Here is a 24,382-nt window from a genome sequence, read left to right on the forward strand (position 1 = left end):
AAATGCTTATGAGTCAAAAACATTCTGTTGCATTTTGCTAGTTACAACAGCCTGAAATCTATTTCCTAAGCTTTTATCTGTAGTTAAAGAGAAGTAAAACAATTCAATATATATAGATAGATATATTTCAAGTATAGCTTATGTCAGTGTGTTAAGCAAGACCTAAATACCTCTTAAAGATTTTTTTTTGGCATTGGAATGAAACTAAATTTCACCATTTACAAGGATAGTATATTAGTCACTCAGTTTCAGTGCATCCTTCAAATCAAAAGGTGCAATCAGGATCCACCCATGAAAAGACACAGGCTTTTTTTCTGCCTGATAATGTTGGATAGAGTTTGGCTGTCAAGCAGATTTTATACTGTAAACTGTCACCATGTTTCCATAGCTGAAGTCATGTAAGGTGTGCTGGAGTAAGCTGGGTTGTCCCTATGTAACAACATTCACACTATCCAGGTGGTGCTGGCTATGGGCAGATGTCTTTTTTTGCAAATAGCTGGTGCGCTTTAAGTTACTGCTCCCTGACTGCTTCTGCAGCTCCACTGACGAAGAATTCTGCTCTACATCTCATCTGGAGAGGAGATCAGAGAGAGCACTCCCTAAATAGCTTCCAGCAAAGCAGTTGGATTAGCTTGGAGATGATGGCTGACATCACCTGAAGGTTGCTTGGGATTGCTCCGACAATCCCTTCTGTTAGCACAGGAATGGCCAGCGAGGCCACGAGAGGATTTATACACTGTGGTCTTTGTTAAGTGTATTTGTATTACTGGGCCAGGCAAGCCTCCTTGTATTGACACAAAATATTCTGTGATGACTAATTGTGGATGTTTATCAGACATTACAGCACTGGAACCAGCATTGTCCCAGTTAGGATGAGAAGAAATTTATAAGATCAGAGCCTGCTTCTTCGCCTGCCTCTGACAGAACTTTTTATTTCAGATAGAATCAAAAATGCTAAATTTTCCTTAGCTTGATCAAAGTTTAAACTTTATTTTCTTTTCCCATGATTTATTACATCTTTGGAGGTGTGCTTTTGCTATTTCCCTAATATTTTGATATGAAATTCAGGGTTAGGTGTCACATTTTTGTTTAGGTTATATGTGGTGTTCCCTTTTCTTTCTTTTTCTTTTTTCTTCTTTCCTTTTTTTTTTCTTTTGTTAACTTCCAAAAAGCAATACCCTATAACAACAGCTGTAACAAGTTTTATGTAGTTGAAAATTGCCTTAGCTTGTATCTGCAAAATCTAACAGCTCTAAAGGAAGGTTTAGACTGCATGATAACCCAGTAGCTGAGTATCTGTTTTCAGATGTTTATAGCAAACTCCTAAAATCTCTGCTTTTCTTTTTAGTAGAAGTACTCCCCTGAAAAGTAAGACTGGATTTCTGTCTCCGGTGTGCAGGCTCTGACAGACTAATAAGGAAGAGTGATGGTGGCAATAAAAAGGGTCTTGGGTGCATTCTTCAAATTTCACTGTTTGTAAAATGATGGCCCTGCTACAGAATGGTCACATAGGGACTTGAAGTGAAATTTTGTCTAGAGAGTTTGAAGAAACTGTTGTAGTGAAGTGACCTCCCCATCAGCTCCATCCCTCTGTGTTGTTTATGGCTATCACATCTGAAGTGAGTGCTGAATTAACAGCATTTGAGACTACCTTTTTAGCTCTGAGAATATAGATGTATATTTTAGACTTTTAATGATATACTCGCTTGAAATTAGTGTGAAGTTATCAACCAATCTCAATGTCAAAATCTGAAAAGACATTTCAGCCTCTGAAGGAAGCGAGTGCATATGGGCACTTGCAGAGCTTCTTTGTAGTATGTTTGGTAGTGGAGCCGATGACTACCGCTGTGAAAGTAAACTGGAAATGACATAAAACTTCCTAAAGAGCTGATTTCACATTCATATATGTTGACATATATCCTAGGCTTTAAATCTTTGTTTTGATGGAATTAATATGCTAAAGTGTGTAGGTATGTGTGCAGGTAATGTGTTAGATCTCACCTGTCACATTAAGCCAATCCCTGAATTTAGCTGCATTTAAGACTTGCAGACTTTAAAAGATATATAATGCTCTGTATTCATTCATATTTCAGCAAATACACAATGGCAGGAGAGAAGGATTTTTTATAACCTTCTGAACAGTAGAAATAAGCCAAGATTGAAAAAGATCTGGAAAAAAAAAATCAGATAGGATGTATACCCTTCAGCATGCAAGAAGCTGCCCTTGTTAGAAGCTAAGTTTGCATGCATAATTAATTTGAGCAGCACATTCAGTTTCTTACAACTAGAAGAGAAATTGAATTCAGGTGTTTGGTGAACATATGGGGGATTTACTGTGAATTTATGACCTGTGGTTTGAGTGTAAAACCCCAAGATACTAGCTGATAAAACTTAATGAAGCTTGTTCAGAGAAGCTATTTTTATTTGCAGTTTTGTAATTGATACATTTTCTTTTCTTTTTCTTTTTTTTTTTTACACTTCTCTTCCACTTTTTAATTCCTTATTCACAATAAGTTCTTTGACACTTAAGAAAAACAAAAGTAGTTTAAAATAAACCTTTCTGTGCCTCCTTACATGTTACAAGTACAATTGCACCATGTTACAGTTGTAGTCCTAACGAATTTCATCTCTTGCTCAACTGCAACTGATTTTTTCTCAGAATGACTGTAGTGAGTATGTAGTCATGCAACAGTTCTTCTATATGATGCTGGCTGTGGTCAGTCCTGTTTGTGCATTGTGCCCATACGTGTTTATATCAGTGTGTTCATGCAAAACTGATTCCCTGGTGTCTCAGAGAATCATTGTATGTAGCACACTTGAAGGAGACGACCAACAATAGTTTAAGCTTGAGGACTGGTATTTAGCTGTCAGAAAATAAGCCATAGAAAAAAAACTTGTAGGAAAAGACCAACCTGCTCTGCCAATGTGCTGGCAGGAAGGAAAGAGTGAAACTTCCATCACTGCTCAGCCATCATTAACACTGCAGTGTGTGGGCACAGTCATCTGTGTCAGCAACGATTAACAAGTCTGTTTAAGGTGAACAGACCAGCAGACTGTGCAGTGCAGTACGGTGCTAACTTTAAGCCTGGTAAAGGGCATACTTTCATTTTATTTTACATTCATGTTTTTTTGCAACAACTTGACAGTTTCTGTTTATCCGCCCTCAAGGGCCATCTGAAAAAGAGAAATCCATCTGCTTGGAGTAAGCACCGTGCCGAGAGGGTGCTTGAGTTTCATTAAATGTAGCAGGAGCCTTTGTATTAGATTATCACCACTCTGCTTTCTGTTGTGCTGTTTTCAACCTGCTCAAGCCAGAAGGAAGGGGCCCATTTTGTAGGCAGTCAACTTGTTCTGCACTTTGGTAAAGGTGCACGGTGCCAGCTAATGGACAGCCACCAGAGTAAGGACAGCGTTAATTTTCCTTGGGTTGGAAATAAGCTCTTTTTCTGCTGCTTTGTAGCTGTAGATACAGGTAGATTCACATTCAGCTCTTGATTTTTAAAGTAATGCAAGCTATCTGTCCAAAAAGAAATAAACTTATTTTATACAAATAGGTGATATTTGTTTGCTAGCTTGAAGTAAATAAGAACCCATCTGTGTTTTATAACTGCTATCCAGAGATCTAAGCAGCCCATCAGCCCAGAGAGTCCCTGACAGCTCAAATCTGTTTTAGAAGATTTCAAGGTGTAAAGAATGCTGTTTGTTTAGTAACCTTTTGGTTATTCTAGTCATGTTGTAACTGCCTGGTAATGTTGTTAAGACCCTTTTCTGTGCTTTTTCAGGCCAATAAATTTTTTTCCAAAGCTTTAGTCATCCTGTTCAGTAGCATGTTTGTATCTACTTTATCACACTGAAAATCTGTCTGTTTTGAAAGCATTACAACTCTGTACATCAGTGCATGACATCACACTGAGACATTGCTTAATGATCTGAAACTCTGATGGTCATTGCTACAGCTGCTTGTTTCTGGAAATATGTGACAGCCCTTGCCTATCTAAGCCTTGCTTACAGTTGCATTTTTAGCCCATACTGGTGGTTGTATGTTTTAAAGCACACAACGTAGCTGATTGGAGATGGAAGGCAATTGGGTACTGAATAGAGAAGTGGTGCAATGACACCCAGCTCCTTTGCAACCCCATCTACTTTGCCCCTTAATGCCTTTCCTTGTTTTTTGTTTCTTTTGAGAACACTTAATAATGACAGCATGTTGAAGAAAGACATAGCTTATATCTCATGCTAGGAGGTGCTAATTGTCTTCTCTAAGTCCACAGACATCCTAAGTAGGCTTAGGGGAAGGTTCATAACTGAAGTACTGTTTAGGCAAGCTGTGGTTACTGTAGACTGCTGTAATTCCAGTTTTGTTAAGTTTTTAATGTTACCATAGGTCAAATCTTCAATAAACTTTGGATGGATTTCAAGTTAACCTCCTTCCTTCCCACTTGTAGTCCTGCATTCTTTGAGGTGGATTTACCTTCAGATTTTCAGTTCCTTTGAATGAAAAGCTCAAACAAATCATGGTACATTTAATTAAACTTTCGAGGACTTTCACCATACATCTGCCAAAGTCAAAAGGTAGTTTAAGCATTGGGAACACCTGCATCCTAGTAGTCTGTTTGTTGATATGACCCTGCCTCTCTCGGCCTCTTCATCCAACAAGTCAAAATTCATTTTGCCTTAGACTGGCTGAGGACACTTCATGTTGGATATAATGTTTGGATCTATTCCAAGGGATAATGAAGTGACTCGCATAAAATGGTAAATAAAACAGAACATCTCAAAACCTAAAAAAATAAAATAAAGTTAGGTTTTCACTTTTTTTTTTATGTGCCTGCTTCTTATTATAATTATCTTATTATATTATCTTTTTATAATTATGATTATTGTAATAACCCCTTTGAAAATCGTAAGTATTGACTGGGGTTTGAATGAGTTATCAAGTGTTTCCCAAGTGGAGAAGACCTCAAAAGTTGCAGTAGGAGACAGACAGTACATTAAAAAAATATATATTTTTTAAAAGGCATTAATTATAAAATTGACTGGATGAAGAAAGACATGGAAAAAAATAGGAAACAACATGGCAGGCCGGGGTGGAGATGTGCAAACCTTCACTGGTGGGAAAGAGTGAAAAAAGAAAGAGCGTGAAAGAGTGGGAAAAGTGTTCATAGGTGAAGTTTTACCAAGAGAATGAGGACATGATTGAGAGGAAAATGGAAATGAAAGAAAAGTAACCTTAGATAAAGTCTAAGACTTATATAATCATTTTTCTTAAAGGTATCTTACCCCTAGTTGACTTCCTTTCCTCTTTTTCTCTACTAAATAAATTGTTTTAAACTTTTTTTGTTATTTATTATTATTATGCAGCTGCTCACTTGACATCACTTTCTGTGTCTCAGATTTTTTGAGTGAAAAGAAATTTGAGTAGATACAGAAGTGGTTTTGTCCTTTAATTTAGTTCTTTCTTTACTGTGAAATATTCCTTTTTATTATTCACTTTTGCAATTTTCTAAATTTGGGTCAAGTCCTTTGCTTTTGTGATAAAATAGAACTATTGTTAAAAGATTTATCTTCTGTTATCAAGCCTTTTTAATAACTCTCAATAACTTTTCTTACATCAGCTTGACTTTTATTTTTCTAATGTCATTGGAATAAGTTGTTCTTAGGTCTGGAGACAAGTTAATCATACATCCCAAGACCCTTATCCTTCCTTTTTCTGCCTCCCCAGTGTAAAGGCTGTCAAATTCATGCATTTGGTTATCTGTAAAAGACGTACATTTTAGCTTCATGGCATGGACACAATGCACTTTCTTTCTGTTTCTCTGTTGGTGTAATTCTTTTCATTAATAATGATAACAAAAAGTACAAAATTCCCCGTACCTGTAATAACCCTTCCAACAGCCCATTTTGGAGCTGGTAGAATATGCCTGTTCCTTATGATGCACAGGCTTTTCTTCAGTACTTTTTAGGGTTTTCCTTGAGATTTTTCTTTGCCATGGAATGCCATGTGACACTCCAGTGTCACATTTGCATTGTGATCCCTTAGAGTTTGAAATAAACATGATTGAAAGACTGATTACTTACCGATCAGCTTGAGTACTTCAAGGTGTCTATGTACAGTGCTCTGCTAGTAATTTCACACTGAAGTTCAAGGGCATTTCTCCTTCAAACATGTTCTTACACCTCAAATATTAACACTTAATTTTAAATGCAATGTAGCTTGTAGAAAACACCACGTGTATAGAATGAATTGGACTATTTGTTTGTTAGATTAACAATACCATTTTTAAAAATCAACCGACCATTGTGAAATATTTTGCACATCTTGGATTGGATTGTGATGATTGCATTTTTAAAAGTGCTGTGTATAGCAGTGCATGGGAAAAAACAAATGCTTATATAGAAAAGCTGGGCAGAATTTGACAATAAAGAATGAATTTACATAACATACAACTGCAAAGAGAGATAAGCTGTTCCACAAAATTAAGTTGAATTGAGGAAATAGAATTAGCCAAACACCTACAATGAAGGGGAAATTTTGAAAGTGCCATAATGTCTCATTTCCACCTGTTATAAATAAAGCTTTCTTTTAGCTGTACTTTTCAAAATGGCAATCTGCATATAGAATTGACCTAACCTATAAATAAAACATTTCTTTAGGCTCCAGACTGGGGAAAAAAAAAATAGCCAAATTCCTTTATTTTCTTTGTCTTTTGTTTCATAGGAAAAAATAATCTTTAAAAATTCTTCTTTTCTAGAACCATGCTAATTTTAGAACCATGCTAATTTTTCTGTTCAGCTAACCAGGCAATGATAAGCTCAATTTAATGTCACTGAAAAGAGTGGAAGGTAATGTTTCAAACATCTATGTCCTCCAGTCTACTGTACCTACCAATAAGGAAAGATGTGGCAAATAGTCACAAATGGACTCCAGAATTATCTCTTTTCATATGGTAGAAGACCTGGGATATTAATTCTCTCTTTTATTGTTCCCTGTATCACAGAATGGGGATGTACGGAGTTGTTTTCCATTGCATCTCTGTAGTTTTCTCTTTCGAAAGAACGTAAGAACTGACCGTTCCTCATCATCTCTTCTGAAATAAATGCTAAAATGTGGGGTTTAAAAAGACCATAATAAGAGACTAAAATATTTGTGGTTAGTCTTGATATAACATTACCTGTTTGTCAGACTTCCTGTGATTCCCACATTAACATGATTGAAATATGGTGGGGTTTTTAGGAGTCGGGCGAGAGCTGCACAGATGGAAAAATGGCAAAAAAAAATGGCAATGAGATTAATAAAAATCCCCTTTCCCTCTGCCCCGTGAAATAAACCACTCCTATGCATATTTCACCATAGTTTCAAACAAACCTGAGCTATGGAGAAAGGATTACCTTGTGATAGGCATTGGGGAAAAAATTATGTTGAGGATTCACTTGTACTTTTTCCATAAGGGTAACTCTGGGGTTGAGCCCTCCCCAGCACAGCAGCGGCTGCAGAACAGGAGCCAGCAGCCAGTCTGATGCTGAATGCAGTCCTGTGCACGGCGCTGCCAGGGGGATGGCTTCTCACTGGCCCAGGAGCCTTCCGATGCTTTCAGGCTGATCAGCTTAAAAGACTTGTTAAAAACAGAGCTGAGGGATGACAAGCTCTTATTGATTGGGGAAAATAATCAAATTTTGTATAGGTAAGGCCTTCAGACATTGTGATGAATTTGATGTGAATAAAGATGTGGCAGTGCTACAGTTTATTGATAGGAAAGAAATACCTTTCATGTTTATTCAGTAGTAGAGATCATTAGCACTTTTCTTGTAATTTTCCTCTTTGTTAAGGCTGACAGTAACATGTATTCCTCTTCATTTCAAGGAGCAATATATAATGAAAAGATGCCAGTAATTTTTGTTGATTTTTAGCAATAGGCTTGTTCATCCTATCCTTACATTGTCTGAAGTTTATAAGTCAAATGACATTAATCATAATAAAAAATATAGGTTTTTATATTGAATGCCTGGAAATTATTTTTAAGTCTGTACCCCCATACAGTAGTGGTGGTGCCTGGCTAGGAAACTACAGTCACATTGATCATTTCTATCTTCCTTCTTTTAGCAACAGATCAACTCCTAACAATCATGACCGGATACAGCGCCTGAGACAAGAATTTCAGCAAGCAAAACAAGATGAGGACGTAGAAGACAGGAGACGTACTTACAGTTTTGAGCAGCCGTGGGTAAGTGTACATAGTGTGCCTAATCTGGAAACTTGCACCAACCACCTCTCTCCCTGCTCTGATTGGGAACAAGGCAGTGCGGACCTATGGTCCTCTGCCACCAGACTTCTGCCTATTCTGCTGGCCACGTTTTTGTTCCACTGATGTTTATTTCACTTTTAAATTTCTTCAGCCATCTGTTCTCTGTGCATGTAGCATCATTTGCTCTGTGTTTAGACCCTTGAATCTGTGAGTTACTACATGTTTTTTTTACATCAAAAGCAATATCAATTATTCTGAAATTTTCTAGGAAAATAAAAATAAAACACATACCAATGATAAATAATTTAGAAAGATCATGTAAACTTGCAGATGGTATTTTCTTTGAAGAAATATCTCTATGATTAGTTCTTTTCCTTAGGAGGAAGAGGTATGTATTTTCACAGCAAAAAAGAAGAGAGATGCATGCCTCACAATAACACCCCTTTGCCACTTACGTTAGCTGAGACTCTTCTGTCTTGAGATATACGTCCTAATTGATCATTTAAATCCTGTTCAATCTGATCTAGCAAAGTGATACAATTATGTAAATCCATGCTGCTTATCTTGTTTAACATAATTGAATGAATCACTGTTGCTTTTTAATCAATTATGTATCCTAAATTAGGATCCTTTAAATGCGGGATAAATATTGTATTGTATTTTTGTTTCAAAATTCTATAATAAAGATGGTGAACAAATTGCTCACATTCCCAAGTAAACAGAAGCTGTATCATGACAGCTGTAGAATTTCTCGCATCTCCAAAATGAACGTAGGTGATGTTAGAGCTACTTAGCATTACAGTGCACGGGAGACTGAGGTGGAAATATCCAAAGATCCACATCTCTGTATGAAGACACTGTGAACAACCCAGGTAACATTACCATGCATATGCATCTTTGCTTGCTGTTATGGTGGACATAGAAAAAATTTTGACCTGTTGAGTCGTTGCGTCCTTGTCCATCTTAAGCTTACCAATTTGAAACTGTGGTATTTTTAACATGCAGCATGGAGAGGAACAAAGGTAAACGTATCCCTAAGTGACCTGACATGCTGTATCGGAATATAGGCTTCTTGCTTCCCGTGTTAGAAAACCCTTAACCTTCTCTGAAATTGAATAAATAAAATAAACATTTTCTTTATGACCAGATGTTTTTGATTTGATGTGGTGAACATAATGTGATTGCTCATCTTGGTTATAGTGTAATGGTTTTTGGAAGAAAGGGGGCTGGGTGTAGGAGGTACTTCCCATTATGCGTATCAACTGCTGTTTATTCTCCAAAAGAGAGATTTGAGCTGTGTTCTTGGGAAAACTGTCTATGAGAAAAACTTGCACTCTTGAAGACTTGGGAACTTAACTACTGAAGGTCACGGGCCACATTGTTGTATATCTAAATGCCATAGCAACTTTAGACAGGCAACTTGGCTTTTATTATAGTTTCTTGTAATGAGCGAGTAGGGAATTATTTGGATGACAGGCTGATTACCTTAGGAATGGAATAATTTCCTAAATTGTGGGTCAGAACATTGACCTTTCCTTTTTCTGTTATTCAAACAAATGGGATCTCTCTGTTTACTCCCTTTCTACAGATCATGCAAATGAGCTCAAAGTGACTAATTCAGCTTAATGTATTAATATTAATTCTGAAGCTCATTGTTGCTTTTGTAGGAGCTGCTGTTGTAAAGTATTTAGGTGACCAAATGTTTTATTTTAGATATGTACTCTTAAAAAATTGGCCCAGAGTACTTTTGAATTATATTTTTTTTTCCATCGTGTACTCCAGGCTTTCAAGATCTCAGTGCTTGGAAAGGATAAAACAATGATCTCATCCATTTCAACAGTTCACAGTCATTTCAGTGTTAAGGAACCATAACCCTCTCTCTTAAGGAGAATGTATTACTTTAACATATTAGTCTAAGATGACGGTCTTTGTTAAGACACCCTCTCAAAACAGATCCAGATGTACTATTAAATATCAGTGACACACACACAAAAATGCAAAAGTAGTTAATAATACGTATGCAGGAAAATACTTATGTGCATTCATCAACCTCCTTTCAGTCTTCTCCATCTGTAAGCTGTTGGTTACAAACCACAGCAGAGACAAGTGCACCTGTATGTGGACCGTTGTTGAAAAGTACGCTTTCACCTGAGGGAGATGGCTTGTGCAGCCTACATAAACAAAAGGCTTTGCATCCAGAGATGCCTCTTGAGCCACTTGACAGCAGCCAACTCTGACCTGGTTTGGATAGAAGGAGAAAAAAAAAAAAAGAACAATCTTACATCCACTGAGAAGTGTATGCTATGAGGTGATAAGTAGTTTGCATTTCTCATTAACAAGATGATGGGAGGATTGAGGATAGGGAACAGAGTGCTGATGTGATGTGGGACTATTGGTTACTTTAAGGAAGTGTAAATGAACATAAAGTTTGCAGTGTGGATGCTGATGGAAATCTGGCAGATCTAAGGATATTCAGAGGAGCTCAATAGCTCAAGAACCTGCTAATATATTATCAAAATGATCATGTGAACGTCACCAACTCCAATCCATCCCGGACTATTAATGTCCTGTGACACAACAGCTCAGTTACCTATGACAAATACATTCAGACTCCTCCAGAGTTTTGAGACAGATCTCTGTGCCATGGAGCACTACATCATGCTGGCCCTGAGCGATATCTGTGGCAGAGAGACCCGTGCCTAACCCCAGCCATTTCTGGCTGTTCCCGTCAAGTGAAGGTTATTTCTCTGTAGATGAGCAATGTGACAGAGCTGGACTTTTTGCCCGCTGTATTTACCCTGCCAGTAAACAAAATACTTGACTTCCTACAAGAGTTCATACAGCATCAGGCAGCTTAACAGACACAAGAAGTGATAGTGCTGGAATGAGACAACACCGTCTATTAAACAGTGCAGCATTCCTGCTCAAGGCCATTTGAATGACACATTGTTAAGGTTTAATAACTGACTAACTGTTGCAACGGAGAGTCATCTCTGAAATCCAGCAGTTCTGTGGTTGAGTCAAAGCTTTATGGAAAAGCTTTTTGTTTATAAGATAACTTTCTCAGTCTTTGTGATTTTTTTTCCTCTTGCATGCCCTTTTTTTTTTTTTTGGTGTATCAAAAACAAGGTACAAGAAGACTTACAAGGGCAAGACTGTATGTCTGATGTTGCACAGGGAAAAAATAAATGAAAAATAACATCAAGTATGATTTATCCATTTTAATGCTGCTGGTGTTAATTCCACTCAGGTTTGCAGAAATGTGTACTTGGGCATATAGAATTACATGGAGTCACAGTATGTCTGCTAATGTTTAAGGCCCTTGCTGTTGCTATGGCAAATTTTAAACCAATGCAAGGTCCTTTTGGAGTTGATTTTTCTGTTCAGCAACAAAGTTGAGTCTCTCTGTTTCTGTTTTTGTCTTTCTGTTTTTCTTTGTTTATTAGTTTTCTGGGTAGTGTTGGGTTTGCTGAGGTTTAGCTTCGCTTGCACCAGTCCCGGGGTGAGGGGATTTTTATTGTAATTTGTTCCATACCTTGTATTTTTGCCTAGTCACATCTTAATTAACAGATCTTCACCTTCAATAACAAAACCACAGTATTATAACCCTAAACATCATGGGAGTGAACAATCCAATTAAACAAAATAGTATATTTAATCAGTTGAAAACACTACAATTGCTTGCCAGTCCTTCTTGCGGAAGTGCACTGTCTATCAGAAAAACACGAAGACTCTGGAGAGACAAAAGTTGGTGGTTTAGTTCTTCATCTTTAATATAAAACTCGGTTCTAAAAATGGGAAATGACAACTTCCATTCACAAATACATTCTTCTCCAGTCATCTCAAATCTATTTGGATGGTTGGAAAAAAATGCAGCTGCGCACTCTACTTTAAATATTTAGGAGTCAAATAAAAAGATATTTTTATTCTAAGGATAGCAGCTAGCTGAGTCAAAATGAATATACTACCTTACTCATTTGAGTATACCTTTAATTATGTGCATAGATTTGTGAAAGGTAAGTAATTGCAAGATTTTGATAGAGGATTTCAGAAATCTTAATAGCATGGCTTCATAGATAAATACTGTGTAAAAACAAGATAAAAACAAGTCTAGGGACTTGTTTTATTCTGCTGTTTGTTGGTTTGTAGATCTTGTCTCTACGAGAGATTTAAAGAGAAAATATGTTATTTTATTTATTTATTTATTTATTATCAGTGGTACTCATTTCTTATCCCTGTATTCAGGTCCTTAACATATTCAAAACCATAATTCTAAATAATCTAAAATCCCTTTAGAAAAACAAAAGCCTGATTTTTATCACTGTAACTTCCACTGTAACATATTTATTTGACCTGGAAAATGAATAGCAATATATTTAAAACAAATACTGCAAACTTTACATCAGGATCTAAATTCTGGAGAATTACTCTACACGTCGAGAAAGAAAAACAGTATAGTCATTCTTTTTACTTTTAATCAATTTGAAGAGTCTTGTTCAAGAAATGTTATTCAAGATATTAGGTAATACCTAATGGAACATTACAGTCTGACAAAGAATAACAGCTGACTTGCTGTTCTTTCTATCTCAGTCTCTTTCAGAGAGGAAACCAGTTATGCAGGGCATCCTCTCCACAGGTAGTTTCTCATCAGTTGTGCAATTGATATCCATTGATTGCAAAACCTGGGAAAGTTTCATAAAATACCATGCATCTCTTTCCACATTTCAGACTTGGGCTTTCAAATTTTTTATATATATATAATAGATAGATAGATAGATAGAAAGATATATTTCTTTTCCTACCAGTTTCAATCTATCATTTTATAGGAAGCATAAAATGAAGATAGAAATTTTTAAAAAAGAAATTAAATAATTTAATTTTGTAAATAAACATATTTATAGCTCACAGCCATGCTCCATGTAAATGACCCAAGCAGAACTTCAAGGCTCTCTAAATGTTAAGTTTCTGACATAGTGAAGATTTCTTTCTTTTGCTGCTATTACACAGAGAGGAAATCTTAGACCCAAACCATGCCATTCAGCTTCCTACACGTACACCAGAGAAAAATACATAAAGAGATGGGATTTTCTTATTATATGGTGTTTGAATTAGTACACACCTGTTGGTATTTTTTAAAAGAAGTAATGCTATATGTTCTGTTTACCATGGCAACAAAAATAAAAAGATGGAAATAAATATAGTTTTCAAGGACATTTACAAGAACCACAGAATGTTTTTTATCATTCTGAATTTTGATATACAGTCACTGGATTGACTATCAGCTGTGCCAAGTACATACATAAAGCAGGCAAGGTTGTTTAATCTTATCTATTTCTAATTAGTGCTGAACTAAAAGAACGACAGACTTTTTGGGGACCTCATGTCTACTGCCTTCCCAGGTGAAGTTTAAACTTCTAGGTTAAACACAGAGCTTAATCTGGAAAAAAGAGTAAATATTTTAATATTAAATAACAGTCTTTTTAAAGTAACCGGGAAACTACAAAAGGATTTGTTCATCTCCCTATTAGCTTCCTTGCCTTGCCTTGCCTTGCCTTGCTTTGCCTTGCCTTCCCTTCCCTTCCCTTCCCTTGTAGAATTTCTATAAGTTTGAGCAAGTATTTCTCCCAATTTCTCACTATGACCGTAGGCTGTGAGATAAGTGTGTCAGCAGGACTGGTGGATCTGGCTCAAAATTCAGTTCTCTTGATTTTCCCCATGACCTCCTTTCTGTGATTGTGTAGCAGCTCTGATCTGTGCCAGTCCTGGGGGATCCACACTTCCACTTACTAAGCTACCTTCTGTGGGCTGACATGCCCACTCCGCAGTGAAAGAAACTGCGAAGATTTAGTTAGGAAAGAGAAGAGGGCCTTTAACCCTAAAACATGCTGTCCTTAACTGCCAAGAGTGGTCAGTGCAGCATGACACATGGTATATTCTGTACAAACTGAAAAAAAAATATATATTGTTTGGATAAAATGAGAAATCTGTAGAAACTTCTAACTTCACATCTCTAGTTTTAAATTAATGTCTCTTTGAGAAGAGAACTGTCTAATTTCATGTATCTCAAAACACGGTTTTACAAGCTGAGTATTGCTTAACAATGCTGAATGCAATAACTATCATTGTCACTTACATGTATTGTGGAAGACATGAACATACATTTATTTGTATAATGCAGCCTTGGTTGTTATTGTGGCCTTGACTGCATCCTGATTTAAAAGGTCAATGCTTGTCATACGTCTCATTGCAAACAAGGCCAGAGTTCTTATCAATCTGCACTGTGAAGAAAGAGCTGTTGCCAGGTTTCTTGGATGGTTTCAAGTTGTTATAATTGTGCTTAGCCTTGTGTCACCCAGTTGATATCAGTGTTAAAATTATTTTGTTGTATTCCTTATTTATTTTTTGTTGTTGTTGTTATTGCTGTTGAAAGATGTGCAAATGTCTCAACTTATTTTTAATTACCTCCATTTTGTGCTGACATAAATGGGGTGTGCATGCATTTGTGTATATATTGTAACACTGTTTATGTATATGTTGGTAAAAAATACTAATTAGATTTTGAGTATTAAGGTTACTAATTATTTAAATATTTTTAGTTCATATACTTTAATCAAAAGCATCTTGAAAAGATAAATCACTGTACAGGGATTTGCATTTTTTCTGAACAAGTTAAGGGACCAAAAATAAATATGTTACATTTTTATATTATCATAATCATATATCAAGGGCATTCACTATGGTATCACTGAGATTTTTAATGAAAAGATTTTAAAGAAATGCCTTTTCACTGGTAAAATGACTGAATGTACCCATCTATGTGTATATAAGCTATATTATAGAACATGTGATTATGTATAGATAGAGGGAATATTTTTATGTCTCATTGGTATAGTTTTGGAGGCCTGAAATCAGGCAGCAGAATTGATTACATGAACAGCATACTGCTGATATGGACAGTATGTAGACTCAATAAGTATCTAACATGTACTCAATAAGTATCTTACTTTTCATGTTAGCTAAGTATTGCAGATGGGGCATACAGGTACTTGTACCTTCAGAAAATGAGTTAATTGATTTTAGATGCTTCCATTTAGACCCATCAAATTATAAATCTTGTCCCTGAGACAGGGGAAAAAGCTTCTTCATCAAGAGGGGGGTTGGTCACTGGAACAGGCTCCCCAGGGCAGTGGTCACAGCACTGAGCTGCCAGAGTTCAAGAGGCATTTGGACACTGCTCTCAGACATATGGTTTGGTTTTTGGGTGGTCCTGCATGGAGCCAGGAGTAGGACTCAATGATCCCTGTGGGTCACTTCCAACTCAGGATATTCTGTGATTCTGTGGTTATATGAACTTCTTTGTGAACGGCTGAGATTCAAGACCTTTACCCTCCAAGACAGTAGTTGTGGGTGGGTGCTACAGAAGGCAGGCAGGTGTGGCAGCCCCTGTCTCTGTTTAATCATTAGTTCCTATGTGCATTAAAACAAAATCTCTCTGAAGCTAAGTTTTGGTCTTAGTCCATTCATAGTCCAGTAGTGCTTTCAAAGCCTCTGCTTCCTTAGTAAAAAATTTATGGCAACTTCAACTCTTACTTGCATCCATACCTTCTAGATCATGCAATTTAGTGTCTTGCATAAACTTAAACTGAGTAGCAGCTCAATTCTAGTTCCACCTGTTTGATAACTTAACCATTCACTGCACAGTAAATTCTTTTTCATTATATTTACAGTGAACTGAGGCAAGTGAAACTGTTTTCAAATAAAGAGTAGCAATTATGATTTCATGTCTCGTTTGTGGTAACTATTTTCTCACATGTGACATAGCTTCCCGGCAATATGCAAGCATTCCAACATTGTTGAAATGGAACCCGTGAAATGATGAGATTGTCTCTAAAATCTTAGTTTAAATGCTTGTATTCCTTATGGAGATTTTGAAATGGGAACTTCTAAGTTTCCCTGTGGTTCTCTGTAAGCTGCTTATAACCACACTGGAGAGAATTCACAAATAAATCTTGTAATTTTCAGGTAATCACTTGCTTCCATAGCTGAGCCCTTCAATAAAATACCAAATGTCAGAAGACTCTCAATAAAGTCAAGAAAGTTACAAATGTTGACATATGCAATAACTGAAATGCTGCTCCATATGGGTTGCCCTTATTTAATATAGTAGGAAATCTCCATGGGGGTTGTTGGTTTGGACATACATATGTACAGCTTATTCATCTCTCAGAAAAATTTCCCACAAGGCTGACACAATTCTGTTTTCTGAACTTGTTGCCTCATCATGCCATTCCTAAAACATTTTTCATTGGAAGTACTGTTTTGCTGAGGCTTTTACAGAGTGAATCTGTTTTGAAGTGGACATCATTGTTGCATTAAGGGTTCTTTTAAATAAATTACTTATAGTTTATGCTTTCACATTCTGATACTTTTACACAATAATCTTCAGCTAAGGGGAAAAGCAGTTGTTCACCAAATTGTAGCTGTTAACTTCTGAGCTGAGACTGATGCTCTGAAGTGTTAGCAAAGATGAATTTTCTAAAAGTTGCACAGTTGTTTCAGCTTTGTTGTGTTTTTGGCTACCTGCAAGTACTTGACTCTATAGTAAAACAAAGGAGATGTTTATGTCACAAATGACAATTTCTGGTTTCTAAAACTTGTCCTCAGTGTAAGAAGAATTTGAAAAGCCTTTTATCTTTTAGATGTTTGTCAGCCATTATAATATCTTTTTGCAGCTGAAATTATAAGGGTTGCGGGGGGGGAAGGGGGGAGGGGGAGTTCATTATGAGCGAATGTGTGAGGGAACGCAAAGATCAGAAAGTAAAATGTGCTTTAACAAAAGCAGATCCAAGACAAGCTGTGTCAGTCCAGGACTCAGTCAAGTGGCTGTACTCCTTAACCTCCCAGTGATCACAAAATCATTCTGTGGCTTTTGTGGCACTCTGTTTTGCAACTAGAGATCAAAAATATGAATAATATAGTAACACAAAAAGTGAAATATTCACAAAAGTAAACTTTTTTTCATATCCCAAGTTTGAGTACAGCCATCCTGCCTGATTTTGACTGGTAATGCTACACATTCCCAGAATGGCCATCCATTTTCACGTGCTCTTGGCATTGTCCGCAAAGTTTCAGATGGCCACCTTAATAAGTTGTTATCTAAATTCTTCTCTGTGGCAGAGGATTCCCTGTTGTCCACAACAGACTTGCTATATGTGTCTCTTTGAACATATCAAACCAGAAACTGTTTCCCTGTCTCAGAAAAGTAAGTGGTCTATGCCTGGACCAACAGCGAAATAGGATGGCAATGCCAAGGAAGAACATCATTGCTTGAGAATTGAGAACGTTGCTCCCTACTCCCTCAGGTCCTCAGGAGGGTGTAGAAGTTAGCGTTAGCATGGCTAGGTTAGCTTATGGTGTCTAAAGATCTCTTCCACTTAATTCATTTAAATTTCAGTATTACTATAAGAGCACAACCCATTCTGGACCAATATTTTTCTGATACATGTCATAGTAGTTGTATCATCGTAGTCTGTAGAAGAGGTTGTTTTCTATAGTTACATGAAAAGAAGTTGTGGGGAGCTGGGTTTTGGCCTCCTCTCACAGATAACTAGCAATAGAATAAGAGGGAATGGCCTCAAGTGGCACCAGGGGAGGTTCAGGTTGGAAATTAGGAGAAATTTCTTCTCAGAAAGAGTGGTTAGGCATTAGAATGGGTTGTCCAGGAAGGTGGTGGCATCACTGTCTCTGGGGGTGTTTAAGGAGGAAAGGTTGGACCTGGTGCTTAGGGACGTGGTTTAGTGGGTAATATTGGTGGTACGGGGATGGTTGGACCAGATGATCTTGGAGGTATTTTCCAACTTATGATTCTATGATTCTATAATTGGTAGGTCATGAGCAAAATCTGTAGCACAGGACGCAGAGTGATGGATCTGAGTTTAACATAATTGTTATGAATGAGCTACTTGAATCACATTTGTACAAATATGACGGTGTAATAGTGATTTAAATGATAGCTCTTTTGTGGGTATTTTTCTGCTTTGTTTAAGACATTTTTGTTTCCATTTTACAGCCAAGCTCCAAGACATACTCGCAGAGTGGCAGACACTCAGTATCAGTAGAGGTTCAAATGCAGCGGCAGCGACAAGAAGAAAGAGAGAGTTTCCAGCAAGCTCAGCGACAGTACAGCTCTTTACCCAGGTATGGCAACTGTCTGAAGCTATTCAGTGTATATGAGCCTGGAGCTAATTTCGTTTGTAAAAGGAAAATGGTGTGCTTAGTGCAGACACTTTTGTTTAGCGTTGATATAAGGTGGAATGTATTCAGCGTGGAAGAGGCATAAAATTTCTTAAGTGAGAGCATGTGGTAGCTGTTTATTTTAGTAGAATTACTTCAGAGCTGATTTCAGTGGGATTTGATGTCACTCAGCACCCAATAGAATTAAGACATTGAAACAAAGCTATTCTTTGTGGGACACCATACAGTTTCATTTTCTGCAATTACAAAAATCTCCTGAGCATGACATGGGTTGCCCCCTTTTGACAGGTCAAATTTTTTTTTTCTTATTTTTTTTTCTGTCACATAATTCTTTACTGGGTAGAAATTCTATCTTTGTGATGCTGATACAAAGCAAAAATTAAAAGGAAAAAAGTAATCTCAAGACCCAGAACAATAGAAAATTGAACTGAGAAACTATCCAAAAAAACAAGAGCCTCCAGTATATACTTTTCTTCTAAGTTACTGGATTATTAGCAATTGAATGCTGAAAATTGATGCACTTTTTGTCTAAAAAATCTGTATTTAAAAATTCTTAGGTTTTTAAAATGAACCGATTGGGTAAAAAGTCTTTTATATGATATTTATCTACCAGAATTATTAAACATTTACCCAACTGATATTGTAAATCAGTTTAGCTATCATAGCTAAACTATATGTCATAGCTAAACTATCATAGTTTAGCAATATGCAAGTAGTCTTTACATTTTCAAATATCAACAGCAATGGCTGAATGGAGAATCCTTTACTCCAGAGGTTGGTGTCAAATTTTCTGTTTTTTAACAACTCATATTTTAGCAATTACATCATAGCTATTTTACTGAAACAAATAGTAGCTTCATGATCAAAGTTATCTTACCATGAACTCTTATCTTACCGGCTTCTTTGAAAATAAAACAGATCTCAAATTTTTGCATGGTATAGCACCTTTCAGTGTAAAATTTGTTAAGTTTAGAAGAAGGTGAGAAAGGAAAATGTAAAGTTATTGTATTTTCTTAGAAAGAGGGATGGTATGTTATTTTGAAAGTCCTTATATTTCCTCTGCTTCTTACTTCTACCTTACTTCTGAAGTGATTACATGTATAAATGTTATGCTTGTTATCTTGATAAATTCTCGTTTAATGTTACTAGTTCCAGCAGTAGATTAAGTAGGAAAGCATGAATGCTAGTGTTGTTTTTAAGCTGGGGGAGAGGGGGAGGAATTATTTTTAGTTTGAAAACTGTGATTTGTAAAACTTGCTTCCCCTGTTCTGCTTAATCACTGGTAACATTTAAAAGGTAGAATTCAGTTTCAGTGCTGTTCCAGTGGTAGAAATTCGTAACTGTAAGGAGAAAATTCAGCTACAAGAAATTTGAAAAATTATTCTTTGGGCCATAGAAACGCTTGTTTTGAAATGAGTGAGTGAGAACTTCACTCAATGTGGTTTTCAACATCAGAAATGACTAGCAAGCTGGTAACAATGCATGTTACTAAGTAATTAATGATTATTTAATGATTGTGATTGAGCACTCTGGGAGTGCAGCGCAGCACTCAGCTGCACTGGGAGAAGAGAGAATTTTAGGATCTTGGACTAAAGTTGAGTTCTATGAATACAGTGATATTTCTATAACAAGCTGGGACATCTGTTTCTCCAGCTTTACAAACTGTTTGTAACTCTAGGACTGATCTGTAAAGAAATCTTAATCTTACTCTGAAACTTAGGTCCCAAGGTTAATGTCACAACTATGGCTTTGTAATGCTTATAGTTTGTGTGCTTGATTAATTCTGGAGCTTTGTTGCTTTTCATCTTGTACAGTCTCTAGGAGCCTCTCTCTCTCTTTTTTTTTTCCTTTTTTTTTTTTTTCTCTCTTTTTTTTTTTCCTTTGTACTTTTAAATCATCAGTACTGGAGGCAAATAAACTCTTTAGTCAATTTTAAGGAATCTTCCCAGAAAGACAATGAAAGTGGGCCAAATTATTTTGAACAAGTACCAGAAAACAGTCAGTAAATTAAATCAGTTCAACTAGTCATCGTCTTGTCCCATGTGAAACTGTAAAAGCAATGTTTAACTCCAAGTTAATTTTGTAGTACTTAAAATTTATCTTGCTCTAGATCAGAAACCTGACAGTTTCGTAGCCTACAGAGGTTCATTCAATTTCCTCTTGTTCCAGGGAGTGATAAAACATGGCTCAAAAACATTGTTTCTTTGGCAGAGTTGGATATGTGAATACCAAGAACAGCTATAAAAATTTGCATAAGAATTTACATTATGTTATAATTTATGCTGTAATAATTTACATTCATCCTGAATAACAGTTTTCATCCAGAGGTCTCAAAATACTTTACAAAAATAGGTGGATATGGTCATTTTCAAGTTATATGTGTGGAAGGAATATTGCAAAAACATCAGCAAGTGTTGTTACTTTTACTAATGGCAGTGAATTTTTCCAGGTCTCCGTCTCGCCAATGCATATTCATTGGATGAGACCAAATTGAGTCATGTGTGTTGACATGTAAAACCAAGCCATATATACACAACTAAATGATTTTCTTATTGATTAATGTCGCAATATATTTTGTTTTACTGCTTGATTCTCATACACCAATGTGAATCTCGAAGTGGGTATCTCTTTTGCTGTGACACAAAATTGTTTTACTTTATCATCACCAATCTTATTTTAAATTCATAAAAGTATCTAGCAGCTTGATAGTAAATTAAAACTATTTCAAAGCCATAATCTGTCTTCAAAACAATGTAGTGATTTATTGTGAAAAGAGATAAGAATTTGTAATTCCTCTATGTATATGATTTATTTATCTACCCCCATGATGGAGGTTTAAAAAAAAAATAAATCTGCCTTTTCTCTTATTGAAGCCATTGCAAATTGGAAAATTTTGTCCTGATAGCACAAAATTCCTTCATTCTGGAACTGTGAAGAATAAACTCTCATCTGTGTAACTACTTATCAATAATGTGTTTTATCTTCTGACTTGTGCAGTGTTAGAGCAAATGCTTTAAAGATCTGCCTCCTGCATTTTTAATCATGTATGAGTCTAGATTCAAATCTTTCATGAGTGACTACAAGTGCTGGCTGCTATCTGGTTTCTTAGGTAGCAGAGCATTGTATATGGTCTTTCCTAGTCTGCAGCTGAATTGTTGCACTTTTCTCTTGGGAACATGATCATAGTTGTAATACTGTATGGATATTCACAACTTATTCCTACTGGAGAGTCCTGGAAGCATAGCTCAACTCTATAGGAAGAGTTCTCCCAGCAAAAGAGATAAGATACCTCTTTTGGACAAGGCTTCTTGAGAATTCTGTAGCTGAGGGAAGCCTGCTGGCTTTGCAGAAGCACCCTTCTTTCTACACCCTTCTTTCTAGGGATTGTTGTCAGTAACATTAAGCGGGTACCAGAACATTTGTCTTAAAAGCGCTTTTTTTTTTTTTTTATCCAGGCAAAGCAGAAAAAATGCCAGTTCTGTATCTCAAGACTCCTGGGAGCAGAGCTATTCCCCTGGTGAAGGGTTCCAGACTGCAAAGGAAAATCCCAGATATTCCAGCTACCAGGGATCGAGGAACGGCTATATGGGGGGACATGGCTTCAATGCCAGGGTGATGCTGGAAACACAAGAACTGCTCCGTCAAGAGCAGAGAAGGAAAGAACAACAACTGAAAAAAAAAACTTCCTCTGAAGGACCTAGCAACTATGACTCATATAAGAAAATTCAGGACCCTAATTATACTCCGCCTAAAGGTCCTTTCAGGCAAGATGTACCACCTTCACCATCTCAGGTAGCCAGGCTGAACAGATTACAAACACCAGAAAAGGGAAGACCGTTTTATTCTTGAGGTGAAGAAAATGAAGATCAACTCATCATGCAATAAGGAACATTTTCATATAAAGACTTATATTTTGAAAACTTTTTAAATTGATGGTACTAAGGAATATATCCGTTGTCTGTTTCAGTGCCTTTAACAATAGGGGCAAAGAGTTGGTGGGCCTTATGTCTTTGCCATTCTGTCTCAAGTGTTCAATTCATGGAAGGATTTTCCACCATTTGACAATCATAGCGGAAGTGAGCAATGCCGCCCCTGCTTACCAAGCCCTGTAGCCCAGTTCAGTAGTTGTCAATGGGTTATTACTAGGATTTGTTGTAATGTGTTTTACTTTGCAGTGACTTCTTACACCAACATGCAGCTTTGTGGCATAAAATTAATGAATTTGAGGTTGAGCAAAGCATTGACATGCCCCTTTTTTATGTCTCTTGGGTCAGGATGGGGGTTGCATATCACTCTTGAGTGGATAAGGCTCAGCTCTACTCAGTATCCAGTCCTAGGATGTTTTATGGTGGAGTCATTACCAGTCTTTGTTGATCTATATGCTGAAAAGCTATCCCTCACCTATTATGCACATATGCACTCTTTTTCTGTCTTTCTCCCCACTCCGAGCTTATTAAAAAAGCCCTTATCCTAATTCATGAGGAAAACAATATTAGGCTCTCAGTTATCCTGAGGATACCGTTACAATCGCTTTATATCTTAAGACACAGTCCATTATGAATGAAATAACTTGAGAGAGATTATACAGTCACAGCCAAGCCCTTAATAAATATATTTCATTATTTCATTAAATATGGAGACTCAAGAACAAACAAACAAGTGGTTTCTGTTTTGCTTTACTGCTAAACTCATGTGGTCATACGACAACTGTGTCTAGGAAGAGAACTCAGGAGGGAGTCATCCCATGGTCACCTGATACAGACTTGTCATAGTTTGGGGAGATAACTTAAAACAAGAGTGAAAGAAAGAAAGAGAGAAAGAAAGAAAGTTTTCTTTGGATTAAAAAAAATAAATAAATAAAAATAAAAAGAAAACAATTTCTTCTTTTTACAATTTGTGAAGCTTTGTGAACAATTGCCTTGTGCTTCCATATACTGTACTGTTGCATCGTGATGCTACATTAAAAATAAACCTTTAAGTACATGAATGAGACATAAGTGGAGACAAACTGTTACACATCATCCTGAAAACATGTCAGGATCCAAAAATAACTAAAATGAAAAAGATTGCTCTAGCAGTGAGTAATATTTGAATGTGCATATGGGATATGAGAGTTTCTTTTACAACAGCTGTTTTTATGTTTGTTGGTCTGAACTTCATGTATTGTAAAAATGTAGCTGGGTTGCTGAAGTGCCTGCAAATCCTGATGTGAAAAGGCTTGAGAATGTATCTCAGCATATCATGTACAAAAAGGAAAGAAAGAAAGCAAGAAAGAAAAATCATGTATTTCGTGATTTTAAAAATGCCTATTTTTTTTTACTGGCACATTTTATTTTTGCGCCAACTTGTTTCTAGAATATATGTGAAATATCAGCACACATATCTGTGTCTTTTATGCCTGTTTGTTAATGGTTTTTGTTGTTAATAATGTACTCCATGTTTAAAAGTTGTTACTAATGTAAGCACAGTGACATTGGATGACAATAGCTCTTTTACGCAGAATTTCCAGAACTGTGTAAAACAGCTTTCCGTGTACATACGAAATTTAGAATAAAAGGCTGTTTCCATTCTTGCCTTGGTGTTGACTGTAGACCCTTAGGAGAACTGCTGCAGACATTAAGTTTAAAAAACCCTTAACAGATGTTATTTTATCCTATTCGTAATGACTTGCGTGTGTCTTTGTGTGAGTGCTTATAAACATAGGCAAAAAAAAAAAAAAAAAAAGATTTACAGCCCAGCTGAACACCTGAAGAATATCCTCAGAGGGAAAAAATGCTCAGCTTAGCACCTTAAGTTATTTCAGGTCATACCTGTGACATTTGAAAGGTACATTTTAAAGAAAAACTTTGTGGCAAAACTTTCCAGGCTGTTGAGTGGATTGCTCT

The 24,382-nt window shown here is 36.5% G+C and overlaps 1 protein-coding gene across 22 annotated transcripts in view; it reads left to right on the forward strand.

The window, feature by feature from the left end:
* Positions 1 to 24,066, forward strand: part of PARD3 (par-3 family cell polarity regulator) — a 444,438-nt gene extending 420,372 nt beyond the window's left edge. For all 22 annotated transcript variants that reach the window (XM_068673553.1, XM_068673532.1, XM_068673546.1 and 19 more), the window contains 3 exons: positions 8,102 to 8,222; positions 18,313 to 18,440; positions 21,953 to 24,066. In XM_068673553.1, the coding sequence (XP_068529654.1) occupies positions 8,102 to 8,222; positions 18,313 to 18,440; positions 21,953 to 22,346 (643 nt within the window). In that variant the 3' untranslated portion in view covers positions 22,347 to 24,066. The remainder of the gene's footprint in view (positions 1 to 8,101; positions 8,223 to 18,312; positions 18,441 to 21,952) is intronic.
* Positions 24,067 to 24,382: the final 316 nt, after the last annotated feature.

This window comes from Anas acuta, chromosome 2, assembly GCF_963932015.1.
Source record: "Anas acuta chromosome 2, bAnaAcu1.1, whole genome shotgun sequence".
Taxonomy (NCBI): Eukaryota; Metazoa; Chordata; class Aves; order Anseriformes; family Anatidae; genus Anas; species Anas acuta.